Below are 14,006 nucleotides of genomic sequence, written 5' to 3' on the forward strand. Positions count from 1 at the left end.
TCTTTCATCTGTTCTTCTATTCATGCTTTTCTGTTTATCAGACTTAATTTAATTTGTCCCTTTCTTTCTCTTTTCTTTCACCTTTTCTCCTTTCTGTCCCTCATTCATGTCTTTCTTTTTAATTCCTTTAACCCCCCTTCCTTCCCTTTCTCCTTTCCTTCAACCTATTTCCCTTCCTTCCTACTTTCCTTTTTTCTTTTTTCTTCCATTGTTTTCTTTGATTTCCTTCCCTTCTACTTTAAATGTCATTCCTTGCTTCCTGTCTTTAAATTTTCTCTTTGTTCCTCCTTCCTTCCTTCCTTCCTTCCTTCCTTCCTTCCTTCCTTCCTTCCTTCCTTCCTTCCTTCCTTCCTTCCTTCCTTCCTTCCTTCCTTCCTATGTTCAATTTGGTTCCTGTCTTTTCTTTCTTTCTTTTTTGTTTTTTTTCCTTCCTTTATGTCTTTGCTTCCGTCCTTTTATACGTTCATTCTGTCCTTCCTTCCTTCCTTTCTCTTTTTCATGTCTTCCTTCCTTCCTTCCTTCCTTCCTTCCTTCCTTCCTTCCTTCCTTCCTTCCTTCCTTCCTTCCTTCCTTCCTTCCTTCCTTCCTTCCTTTCTCTTTTTCATGTCTTCCTTCCTTCCTTCCTTCCTTCCTTCCTTCCTTCCTTCCAACATTCATTCTGTTGTTCTTTATTGTTTTTGTTTTGCTTCCTTGTTTTTCTTTTTTCCTTCCTTTATTCTCATTTTTATCTTTTCCTACCTTCCTTACTACATCTTTCTCTTTCCTTCCTGTATTTCTTTCTATGTTCCTTCTTATTTTCCTTCCTTCATTTTTTTATATTTCCTCCCTGTCTTTCTCTTTTCCTCATTCCCTTCCTTCCTGTCTTTCCTGTATTTTCTTTCCTTCATACATTCATTCTATTCTTCATTCCTGTCTTTTTTCTTTCCTTCTTTCTTTCCTTCTTTCTTTCTTTCTTTCTTTCTTTCTTTCTTTCTTTCTTTCTTTCTTTCTTTCTTTCTTTCTTTCTTTCTTTCTTTCTTTCTGTCTTTCTTTCTTCAGTCTACAGTGTTCCACTGATATGTGTCCCAGTTCCCTTCGATTTTTCTCCAAATTTGAGAGTGGGAACCTGCGAAAAGCCATTCAAGTCCGCAGGTGAGTCTCTGCATTACAATACAGTGCACGTACACAAGCACACAGACGTTCAACCATGTACTGCAGACAGCGCGGCGAGTGCCCTTGGGCCTCATTTGTAGTGCGTTTGCAGTCACACTCTCTCTCCCTCATTCTTATGTTTCCACTCTTTCAGCAAGCTTGTCTCGTCAACGCATGCAAGATCAAATCAAAGACGCCGTCTACAGAGCAGTTCCGATGCGCTTAAATAAAAGAGCCGATGTTATATTTTTCCAAATGAAATGTAGCGCCGTAACAACAGATAGGGATGGAGTGAGATTTCTCTCTGTCGTTTACGCAACACATTTCTCAGCCTCTCTCTCTCTCATTACTTCTCTCCTATTCTCTCTTACACCCACTTTGTCTGATTTTCTCCTGTCTGTCTATCTTTCGCAGTCATGAATATGATTTGATTCTCAATGCTGATGTCAACTCTTCTGCACACTATCAGTGGTTCTATTTTGAAGTCAGTGGCATGGTGGCTGGCGTGCCTTATCGTTTCAACATCATCAATTGTGAGAAAGGAAACAGCCAGTATAACTACGGTAAGCCATACGTTAGTGACTACCATGGAGCCATATGGTTTACACAAGTAGTATATCCTATTCCTGGATCAGCAAATGTTGTTTTAGAAACCAGGGTTATTATAATTAACTAAAACTATTAAAAATACAAATAAATAAAATAATAATGAATAAAATTAAATAGAATATAAAAAACTTTAACTTGACTTATCAAATTAACTAAAAGTAAAACTGAAATAAATGACTAAAAACTACAAACATAATAAAAAAAAGTGACAAAAACACAACGTTTTTTAAATTAACTAAATAAAAATAAAAATGTAAAAATACATTTAAACTATAAAAGTATCTCAATGATACTAAAACAAAAGAACTAGTAATAGGTATTTATGCACACTTTAATCCAAGGTACACTTATTTAATACAAAATTTTGGTACACAACTCATTCTGTATCTTTTGTGGTATGAACATGATCTCCTCAAATCACCACAATGTGTCCTCCTTGTGTAAACAATGCTTTGTTTGTTATGTGGACCAGGTGAGGGTTATAAGAGCTGTTTTTAATACCGCACACTAAGGTTGTATATTCTACGATTGTTCTAGATGGCACTGATTTTGACATCCCTCCTCTCCTCAAAAGAAATACAGCACACCAGGCATGAGAAGATGCCACAGTGGTAGCAGCTAAATCATATCATAGCCTCACATTGCTCTCAGACACAGCGGTGGGCCTGAGCAGCTCTTAAATCTGACACTAGCCGTATATTCCCAGAAAAATACAATGCTCCGACATTTCTAAAGTTCCTCCCCCCATAAAGCGTTTTCAATGGCCCTTGACTGCCTTTTCTTAATTTTGGTGTGCAGCTGGGCATTTTAAGACACTCATGCTGGCCCGAAGCAAGTGTTTTATGTCTCTATATTAAATGAGATGTCCTTTACTTTTGACCTTATTTGAGTTTGAGTAAAACATACTCTCAACAAACATATACTTTGAGAGAATGCATTTCAGGGAACTCTGTCATCATTTCTTCTTCGGGGAGTCAGTGTTTTGGAGAAATGGTTCAGCGTGTTGGTTTTAAGAAAGGAATGTCTTGCCTTTCCATTGAAAGAGCCGATCAGCTTTTTTTTAAACAGATACGATTTATTTATTTATTTTAATATAACTGCTCTGTAACTGTTTTGGTGATTTTAGCTTTCCTCATTCAATGTTTTTAGTTTTTAGTTTAATATATTTGATTTATTCCTGTGATGGAAAAGCTGAATTTTCGGCATCATTACTCCAGTCTTTAGTGTCACATGATCCTTCAGAAATCATTCTAATATACTGATTTTGTGCTCAAGAAACATTTATCATTAATTTCAGTCAACAACTCAACAACTCTTTTGTAGTATAATAAATGTATTTAATGTCACTTTTAACCAATTTAATGCATCCTAAGGGCCAGTTCACACAGAATGCACTTTTGCGGTTAAAATTCCAGGTTAGTGTAATGGGGAAAAGGGCCAACATGGTCTAGAGACATTTTTTAAAAGTTGAACTTCTTTTAACTTGAGGCCGCATTTTTGGAAAGCTGTGTCATGTTTACCTATTGAATTCAGGGTAGACCCAAAAATGATTGGATTTTTATATTTTTAGAATTATTTGATTTGGCAATTGGCCACACTAAAAACATCCACTTTTATCGTCTCTGTTTTTGTGCAAAAGCTAACAATCTGCATGTTTAGCAATTACAGAATGACCTTTAAATGACTGACTGTTTGACATGGTTCATTACTGTATGATTGTCCCGTGTTGTTTCAGGCATGCAGCCTGTGCTGTATTCTGTGAGAGAGGCTCTGGAGGGCAGACCACACTGGGTGCGATCAGGCTCTGAAATCTGCTATTACAGGTACTTTGCTTTTGCATTTTGCTTCAGTTCTTCACATTTAACCCCACATTCCTTCACTACACCTCGCTTTACTGTACTTTTTCTTGAAAAAGTGAAATCTATTCTTTGTTCAATATACTGCACATGTAGCATCTAATTGTGCTTTTGACTTCCACAGAAATAATTTCTGCCCTAGGAGAGGTCAAAAATGTTCTTTCTACACGCTGACCTTCACGGTGACCTTTCACCATGATGATGATGTGTGCTACTTGGCTTACCACTACCCTTACACGTACACCACCCTTCAGGTGTTTGGAATTACCCTCTTTGTATGAATATGTGTCCTCTGTGGAGATAATGGAGATAATAATAATCATAATTAGTAATTCACCAAAATTAATTTTTGTTTTTACGAAAACTGATGTATGCATTTAAATGTAAACATTTAAACGGTGGCTGACATTTATTCAAACATACTTTAAATAATTACTACCACAGACTAAGTAAAAATATGATGAAAATATAATATAGTGCATATATTTAGCAAAATTAGTAATTTTTTCTAGTTGACTATCACTTTATGGACTTTGAATGGCTTTTCTGAGGTATGTAACATTACGTGACATTGTTTACAATCAGTTTTATTGACGTCTTTCCGTGGTTGGAACACTGATTGAGCGATTACATGAGACATGATGCATTTCTTTCGACATGTCTTCAGATGTTTATTTCATGCTACAGTGTAACTAGAGGTTATTTCAACAACTGTAACTAAGCCCCTTTCACACAGCATGTTGATCCTGGGAAATTGCTGTAAAATGGCTAGAGTGCCTTCTGTGTGAACGCAAACATGTCTCGGGATTGATGCCGGGATCGATGCCGGGATGAGGACCTAGTAACATTGCCGGGATCAGTCCCGGAACGCGCCCTGTGTGAACAAAAGCCAGGACTAATGCCGTAAAAGGGTATTTTGTTGCTCTTAGAAGAAAGTTTGTGTTCGTCATCAACAAAGAAAGAATGAAAAAATGTCTGCAAAATAGAATAAAGCAGAGACCAGGGAGCTCCTTACTATCCGCGCTGAAGCTGAGATCGTTCGCCAGCTTTGTGGAACGGTACGCGATGTGTTTGTGTGCGACCGAATCCGGAAAAGGGATCTTTACGGGATGTGTGTGAACACACTCACAGATTCTGGAAAATCACTGGCAGTGTGAATGAACCAAAATCAAACGATCCCGGGACACATTATCCGTGTATTTTCCGGAATCTCTGTGTGAAAGGGGCTATAAAGGAACAGATGATTGGTTCATGTGCTGCTTGAACTGAGGAGGCTACACCGATCTGTCACGCATCAAAGCAACATTTATTGTTTCAATTTAGTTATAAAATTGACTTCGAAAAAGTCAATGACTTCGAAAAGATGCTCTGACTTTGAAAAGCTTATTGCGATTATTGTATGGTAGGCGCTCTACAAATAATGTTTAGTGTAGTTTTGATCGCGCATCAGCTAAAATCAGCATAGACTAAAAGATTTAAAATCGATTTAAATAAAGAAATCATTATTGTCAACCTAGCCATAGTGTTCATACAGCTGAGATGATTACCTGTTGTAGCTTGTCTACATTGTGTGCATGAAATAGACACTGGCACAGTCAGAACACGCCATCAGATTCAGTCAATGATTTCAGCCCTTCTAAACTGATATATTTTTGGTTGCTTTAATGTCAGTGCATCAGTAGTAATAATGGCTAGTGACTAAAGCAAATGTTTTTGCAATTGTTCTCTAGACCCATTTGAAGATGTTGGAGAAGTCAGTCGACCCACAGAAAGTTTTCTTCAGGCAACAAAACCTCTGTGACACGCTGGCGGGGAACTCCTGCTCCTTAGTCACAATCACTGCCTGTCCCACTTCCAGAGCCTGGAAACATCTGCACCAGCTGCGTAAGTCTGACAGTAAAACTCACAATGAGTCAGATTTATGCTCTTGTGTGTCAACACACCTGTGTGCTAAGCTAAAGGAGTATGTGTGTGTGCTCGTACAATCTGTACAGAGTATCTGAGCTTTGACGCCTCCTGTCAGAGGAGGAGTTGAGGAGCATCAGTGTGTGTGTGTGTGTGTGTGTCTTTTTGGGTGGGTGGGTGGATGTATGTGTGGAGGACACCGTTAGATGGGATGACAGTGCTTGACTCACTACCTGAGTCGTATGTTATTCCAGGGGGCAAAAAGTTAGTAGAACTAGGAGGGCACATACTGTATGGATTGAGAGGAAGTCAGGTTGACTCTTTCTTGTTGGTAGTCACTTCAAAGGCATTTACATTTAATCTTTTAGCAGACGCTTTTATTCAAAGCGACTTACAAATGAGGAGAGCAATAGAAGCAATCAAACCAACAACAGAGCAACAGCATGCAAGTGCTGTGACTAGTCCCAGTTAGTCAACAACTGTCAACAATTTCTTTTATATAGAATATTAAGTGTTAGTATTAATCAAGTGTTGATGAAAAAGATGCATCTTCAGCAGTTTCTTGAAAATGACTAAAGACTCAGCAGCTCAGGTTGAGTTAGGCAGGTCATTCCACCAACTTGGAACAGTCAAGGGTCAGTGAAAATGATTGTGTGCCTCTTTGGGATGATGGCTCCACTCACTACTTCAGACCAATGTGCCCTTCAGAAGCTTGCGTTCTGGAAGTGAACGGTGCCACTTCCAGAACGCAAGTTTCTCGAGGGCACATAGGTCTGAAGTAGTGAGTTTATGTATAGGGGTACAAAGCCAGTGGTTGTTCTTTACAAACATTAGTGCCTTGAATTTGATGCAAGCGGCTATTGGCTACCAGTGCAATATATATATATACTGTATATATATATATGTGTGTATTGTGTGTGTGTGTGTGTGTGTGTGTGTGTGTGTGTGTGTGTGTGTGTGTGCATATATGTATGAGGGGCCGTATAAACCAAAATCCATTCTTCTACTGTCACATACATACATTTCTACTTTCACACTTATACATTCTCCTTTCACATATATACATATCTACTCTCACATTCACATTCATTCTCCTTTCACATACATACATTTCCACTCTCACATTCACACTCATTCTACTTTCACATACATACACATCTACTCTCACAGTCTACAGTTTTGAATTTGTACTCGTACCCACTCTTGCATTAAAGCTGACAGGTGTGACTGTCAGCTGCAGGTGAAACTACAGAGATAGATGTTTCAGACTGAAGGAAGACCTAGAGGGACGTGCTGACCCAGCTGTGGGCCACTTCCTATGGGTAGCACGATGCTCACCAACCCTCGTCTCCTGATGAATATGGAGGCGAAACATCTGCAGCCTTCTCCCCATAGACCCACAAGGAGCATCTGGCTCGGTTGGGGGTGGAGGGACGGCCTGTTCCGATCAACCGACTGCTGACAGTCCCCAAGACACTCCGACATACTGCAAAGTGACCTGCTGACAATTCCCAAAGACTGCCAAACACAGTGACCTGCTCGCAAACTTGACACTTATGCCATTGATCAAAGACTGCCAGTTATTAGCGCATTTACATTAGCTGTGCCTGAACTTTGTGTGCGCATTTGTTTATGCTAGTGTAATCAAATCACGATGAAAGCACTCATATGGGCTTTCTTCAGGAATTCATTGGCTGATGAAATCAGTGACATGGCATCCTTTATTTTTAATTCAGACTCTGTGATATTGTTTTAACAGCATCACACTTTGAATATGACTCCTATCCTAGCCTTTGAAAGCCTCGGGACCCTTTATGATTATTATTCCAGAACTTATTTTTAGTGAATAGATGTCCTGCTATTTTAACACTTCGATGATCAACATACCAGTTATAAAAGCAAAATACATAAGTAATAAGCAAAGTGCTGGGAAAGTTACTTTTTAAAATGAACATACTTTTATATATTTATTGAATTTCTCTTAAAAAATATTACATTCGTCTTATTATGGAAGCCAGTTTCTATTTTGGAAAAATGTAATTGTGACTTTACAGTTGCAGCTATTTTTCTCAAAATGTAATTTTATATCTGACAATTGTAACATTATTTCTTGTAATTGCAACTTTATAGCTCATATTGGGACTTTGTATCTTACAATTGTGACCAGGGGTGCAAAAAGATGTTTTAGGTTGGGGGTGCTAAACCACATTTGCAAAAAAGAAACAATATTGAGTCTATAAAAAACGTCAAAACTCAAAGAAGCACAACGTGTAGCGGTGATAACACTCGTTTAAACCTGCAAACACACCGAGACATTTGACTGCACACAACGGACCGGTCGACAGGACATAAATTAAGCCTTTAAATAAAAGGCTATTGAGCTCTTTATACCGTCATATACAATAAAACAACCTGCACAGCGACATGAAATCAAAACGAACACAAAAAACTGCCTAACTTACACAACACCGAAGGTGGACTTGCACTCACTAATACGAATACTTTTTAATAGCCCACTTAAAGTGTTAATTACAAATAAATTACCTAATGCTAAAATTGAATAAATGTAAATTAACTAAAATTTGCGTTGCATTTACAATCCTGTGAAAATGCTGCACCCTTACTCGCCGTGCCCCTGATTGTGAACATATTTTTTGTAATTGAGACTCATGACACGTTGCCACAACACAACATCTAATGCAATTCAATTTAGATAGAATATGCATTTTTATTGTAAAAAGTATACACATTTTGATAAAATCTCATTTAAAAAAAAAAAACACAAGCGAGCTGCATCTTATAAGTGGCCATATCATAAGGATGCTGGAATATTTTCAAAATCGCTGCTTAAATAGAAATAAGTTATAGTACAGTTCTATCCAAATATGTATAGTCTACCAAATTTGAAGAAAATATCTTTCCCATCAGTTGGCACACAGTACTGTTGTGACAGCCGCAGCAGCAGTCAGACACAGCCTCACCGCAGTGAACAGCATCCAGCGAGATTCACGTGGCTCTGTGTAAACATCAACCCCGAAACACACACACACACACTCACACATGCAGGGTACCTCATCCATCTGTCATCGTCCTGCTGAGTGTGTCGTCCCAGCTGACACCATGCCGAAACATCACAGTGCATTTCATTAATCTGAACATCCATACAAAAAAAAAAGAGTGTCAGTAAATCAGACTCTCTATCAAGCCATCCATAGACAGATGTGTATATGTAATATGCAAGATAAATTACAAAAAAAAAAAATATATAACTCCAATATCTATTAGATTCTTAAAATTCTATTCTTAAAATGTATGTGATGTGACGTAAAGGCCAAGTATGGTAACCCATACTCAGTATTCGTCCTCTGCATTTAACCCATCCAAGTTAGTGCACACACATTAAGAGCAGTGAGTAGTGAACACACACACACAATACAAACCGTGAACACACACACACACCCAGAGCAGTGGGCAGCTTTTTGCTGAGGCGCCCGGGGAGTGATTGGGGGTTAGGTGCCTTGTTCAAGTATTGAGCAAGGTATTGAGGGTGGAAGAGAGTGCTGTTCATTCACTCCCCCACCTAAATTTTTCCTGCCGGTATTCAGAATAGAACCCGCAACCTTCGGGTACCAGTCTGACTCTCTAACATTAGGCCATGACTGCCCCTAAAATACATTCATTTGCTTGTAAAAATGACACCGATTCATAGAATGACATGTAAACAATTTCAAATGAACGCTTATGAGTTTACTGTACTTACTTACTTGTGAACTGTACACATACGGCTGCTATCTGTGGCAAAATGCGGCAACAAACTCTGACATTTGCCTGTCGGAGGATTACACCTTAATTAGCACATTGGGGTTTAGCAGCATTAGCCCATGAGCTTTGCCTTTACACATAGTGGGATTTTCATAATCACTTTACAATTTCTCTCAGATGCAGGACTTACGCGAACTCCCGTCCACTGCATTATTGAATTAAAGGCCTCAGATATGATTATCTGTAATCATGGTGCCCCACATCAATCACTACAAACAAGTTAGGCCGCTTTTATAAGCCAATGGTGATTAGAAGGTGGTGCGGGTCACCGCTTGTTTCTGTGCGAACAAGAGAGAAACCGTCTGGACATCGTTGTGGAATGAGAACTTGTTAATATGACATATCAGGCAAGCCGTGTCAGCTTTTGTGTACTGTTAAAGTTGTGTAGCTGACCAACAGAACAACATGGATTAATACGGCAGCAATTCAACCGGATAAACTTAACGGCTTAATTTGTGGTTGGTGTATTTGCATAACTCTCAGGGATTCTCACAGGGTTCTAATTAAACAAATCCCTTTGATTAGCTGTACCTGTAAACAACACCAGCATACTGTACGTTTACACTTTTGTGCTTTCTTACAAAAGCGTCAGTTAAAATGTCTTGCAGCACTCCCTAAATAACAAAGATGTCACGTTACATAACAAAAACAATTTTAGTTGACTGTTATTTGTGTGCATTGCCTTGAGGTGTATATCACAGGCAGGTTATAATTTTCTGCTATTATGTATTTGGGACATTCTGGGTGCTATGCAAGAAATTCAACTTTTTGTTATACTGAAGAGTATTTTTATATTTTCAGTCTTCCCATAAAAAATGGAAATATCCATGAATTGTAAAACTGTGACTTCCAAGCCTGGAAAGGTTATGTAAATTAATAAATAGTAAGAAATTAGTTGAATATAATATTTTTATTATACTTTGTAACTACATACTTTTTTCTAGTTATACTCTGCAATATTTAAATAGACATTAATATTATTAATATTAAATAAATCAGTAAATTACACACACACACACACACACACACACACACACACACACACACACACACACACACACACACACACACACACACACACACACACACACACACACTAACCAATAATTAACCAATAACATAACCTTTCTGATTAATACAGCATTGTTTTAGGCATTCACATGACCTTGCATGGCTCAATTGTTAAAATTACATATTCATTTATTTGGCTGGGCCATGAAAATTTGATAAATGTTTTCCAGCCGTTGACAATTTAGAAAAGCCCTTAAACGTGTGTAACAGAAATACAGGTTCTTATCTGTTAGTCACATTGCCCATGCCTTCTGCTGACAGTGAATGATAAATCCTATTTGCAATGCCTTTCTGCTTGCGTTTGACTCTACATTAACTGGCTGTCCCCCATGCATCCTGCAGCCTACATGTTTCTTTCTTTCTCTCTCTTTTCATATCGCCATATGTTCTATCGCTCTGTCCTTCATGTTCACGAAGTCTCTTCAAATAGACGTCATAACCCCCATTTCACCCACAGTCCACTGGACAGAATCCAAAAACTGGGCTCATTACATGAAAATAATGACTTCGCCGTTGGGTTTTGCCCCTTTTTTCAACTAATATTTTGCTGGGGCCGATGCTCGGCTGGAAGATCAGCTCTCAGAACTGGTATATTTGTCCCATTGATTTGAGATCTGATTGATGATGTTACAGATTTTTTGCCTGCCATTTTATTATTTTAGCCAGAAAAAAAAAAGAGTTTTGAGGACATATTTTAACATGCATAATATTATTAAGCATCTTTATGCTTTCATGAGATGGTTTTGATGCAATGATCAAATGATATATAAAAAAAGTTTAATTTCAGTATTTTCATGGACATTTTAAAAATATCAGGGAATTTTAAAAGTGTGATTTCCAAACCTGGAAAGTCTGGACGTAGTAAATTTTAAGATATTAGTGGAAAATGTTATGAAATTTCTGTCGTCAAAATAACTTTATTTTGCATTTTACAGCCAATACACCTGTAGTCATGTTCAGTGGTAAAATATTTTAATAAAATATACTATATTTAATATAGTGTTTTGATTAGGTATGTTATTGATATCTTAATATTAATACAAATATTTAATACAAATAAAATATGCAAATTGCCTTGATTTTGTTATTGGTGTGTTGATGTCATACACAATAATAAATCTGAACGCATAAAATAAAGATTATGAGTCTAATTATAAAATCAGATAATATGGTTGTAAAATAAAGATGCCTTCATTGTAAAAACTAGGATGACCCCATTATAAAAAATACAGACACATAAAACAGTGAATCCTCTTGTCGCGGAAAGTGTCTCCCTGCAGATCGCTTTTGGCAAAACTGTCATGCTAAACGGGATTACTCTTGATAATTAACAACCCAAGAAATGAGCACGAATGAGATTCCTGTGGAAGACTTTTAATTAATAAAAGGCTAAATTAAAAGCTGCATTTTCATAAGCTTTGCAGGGCAAATTCATCTCATGATTACAAATGGACAAGTCTGATATGTTCTAATTGGACCTGATTTGCATATACAGGAAAGGATTACAGAGATTGGTTTTGATAGCTTAAGGCTGGCTTTGTACTTCACGATCAAGAGGCGTAGACTTTTTCTCCCTGGGCGTGTATATTAGTGAAGAGTGTGTTAGTATGTTCCACTGATGATTAAAAATGTATCACACATTTAAGCAAAATTATATGACTGGCAGACACATATGAACATTTATTTACAGAGATTTTATAGAGTTTGCTAGATTTTGATTCTAGCAACTTAATTTGTTACTCTGTCCTGTCCAAGTCTCTGACCAGTGCTGGAGTCTACGTCTAAGTTTAGGTCATTGTCTTAGGACATAAACCCCGGGTTTCACAGACAAGGGTTAAGCCTAGTCCCAGACTAAAATGCATGTTTGAGCTGTTTTACTGAAAGCAACTTGAACTGACTTATCTTAAAATATGTCAGTGCCATTGTTTTGTCTCAAGATGCACAATAGTAATTACTTTTTCTAAGGCACATTTATAAAAGCTACTTAATGTCATTATTGAACTAAGCCCTAATCCTGGTTTAATCTAAGCCTTGTCTGTGAAACCAGGCTAAAGTGTAATACTAACAGCTTCATTTGTTACTCTTTGTTGTGTGTGATATTAAGGAAACGTCTCCAACCTCCAACCTAAGTTCTAGACCTAAATTAGACATAGTCCCAGACTATGTCTATTGCTGCTTCTGAAGTGTACTAACCACTAATTTAAGTGCTGCAGTCAAAGTCTGAGTCAAGGTCTAAGTTGGTGTCTAAATCTGGTTCTGTGGATATTTATAAATAAAGTGTCTAAAACTACAAACTTCATTTGATAAGTTGGGCTGTACTGTATTTTAGCGTATATGTTGCAGTCTATGTCTGCAGACATTTTAAAGTGTGTAAAACTAACTTAATTTTATAAGTCAAGGCCTATATTTGGGAGTAATTCTGGTTATATGTCTGAAGACATTTTAAAACTAAGTCTGGGTCTATTTCTGGCTCTACGTCTGCGTCTCTGTTTGGGTCTATGTCTGGATCTAAGTCTGGAGTGTAATACTAAGCTAGCTTAATTTTTTGTAGTGTGGGGTCTAGGTGTACATCTATGGACACTTTAAAGCGTGTAAAATTAGCAATCACTGTATGTATGCTAAAGGAAAGTGCTGGCTTTTAGGTCTAAGTCTAGGTTGTGTCTAAAGCCCTATTCGGACAGGATTAACTTTACAAGGGTAGATGGAGTAATGTAATTTTACCACAGAACGTCTGTAATATTAATGGCCAATTCACATGGGAAAAGATATCTCTGTAAAACTAGCAGAAGTGGGAGGGGTAACTCGATTTGCGCATCGCCGTCACCCTCCTGTCGCCATGTGCGTATTAAGTTGCTTCCTGATATCACGTGCGCAAACACATAACCTATATTTATAAAACAGTTATGTCCGGTCGAACGATGTATTAATTAACTTCAGATTGGATTGTGTTGGTAATAGGCACTTACCTAACACTAAAAAAATATGTTTTGTAGGGCTGTGCCGGTAAACTTGACAACCGCACCACCGCGGTTGTAAAGCGCCACCGCGGTGGCTGAGTAGTACCGGCGGTGTTTTGCCTAAAAAAATGTTTGTATATGAATGCTTTTTTATATTAATATTATGACACACAAAGCTTTGTTTACAAAAGAAATAATAGTCTAGCAATTAAATGTTATATCGCAGCCATGGAAAAGTTTGAATTCATGACGAATGAGAGAGTTGTGGCCTACGTGAGCCCATAAACTTAAGCTTTGTCGGCTTCGAATTCTGGTTTGCGATCTGGTCACCCGATTATTAGCGAATTTAAAAATATTCCATTAGTTATTCCTTATAGAAAGCTTGAATTATCTACTTTTAAACAAAACAATTCAAAACGAAAATAAACCGACTAGCATATGCTTATGTTTTCCGTATGAAGTGTGCATTTCTCAGGCGCGTTCACTGCAAGAGTGAGCATCGTCAACTTCATCTTTGCAGCTCGACACTGACACACACACACGCACACAAAACACTTTATTAATAAACAATTCAAATGTCTCCTTGCTATATTTGACACGTTCATAATCATTACTTTTGCCGGTTCTTTGTGACAGCTGTTATGTGCGTTATTTG

The 14,006-nt window shown here is 37.7% G+C and overlaps 1 protein-coding gene across 2 annotated transcripts in view; it reads left to right on the forward strand.

Moving 5' to 3' along the window:
• Window positions 1-14,006, forward strand: part of agbl1 (AGBL carboxypeptidase 1) — a 162,068-nt gene that overhangs the window by 73,191 nt on the left and 74,871 nt on the right. For both annotated transcript variants that reach the window (XM_081355542.1, XM_081355543.1), the window contains exons 14-18: window positions 1,039-1,131; window positions 1,546-1,694; window positions 3,476-3,563; window positions 3,721-3,850; window positions 5,327-5,480. In XM_081355542.1, coding sequence (XP_081211668.1) covers window positions 1,039-1,131; window positions 1,546-1,694; window positions 3,476-3,563; window positions 3,721-3,850; window positions 5,327-5,480 — 614 coding nt within the window. The remainder of the gene's footprint in view (window positions 1-1,038; window positions 1,132-1,545; window positions 1,695-3,475; window positions 3,564-3,720; window positions 3,851-5,326; window positions 5,481-14,006) is intronic.

This window comes from Scardinius erythrophthalmus, assembly GCF_964197995.2.
Source record: "Scardinius erythrophthalmus genome assembly, chromosome: 24".
Taxonomy (NCBI): Eukaryota; Metazoa; Chordata; class Actinopteri; order Cypriniformes; family Leuciscidae; genus Scardinius; species Scardinius erythrophthalmus.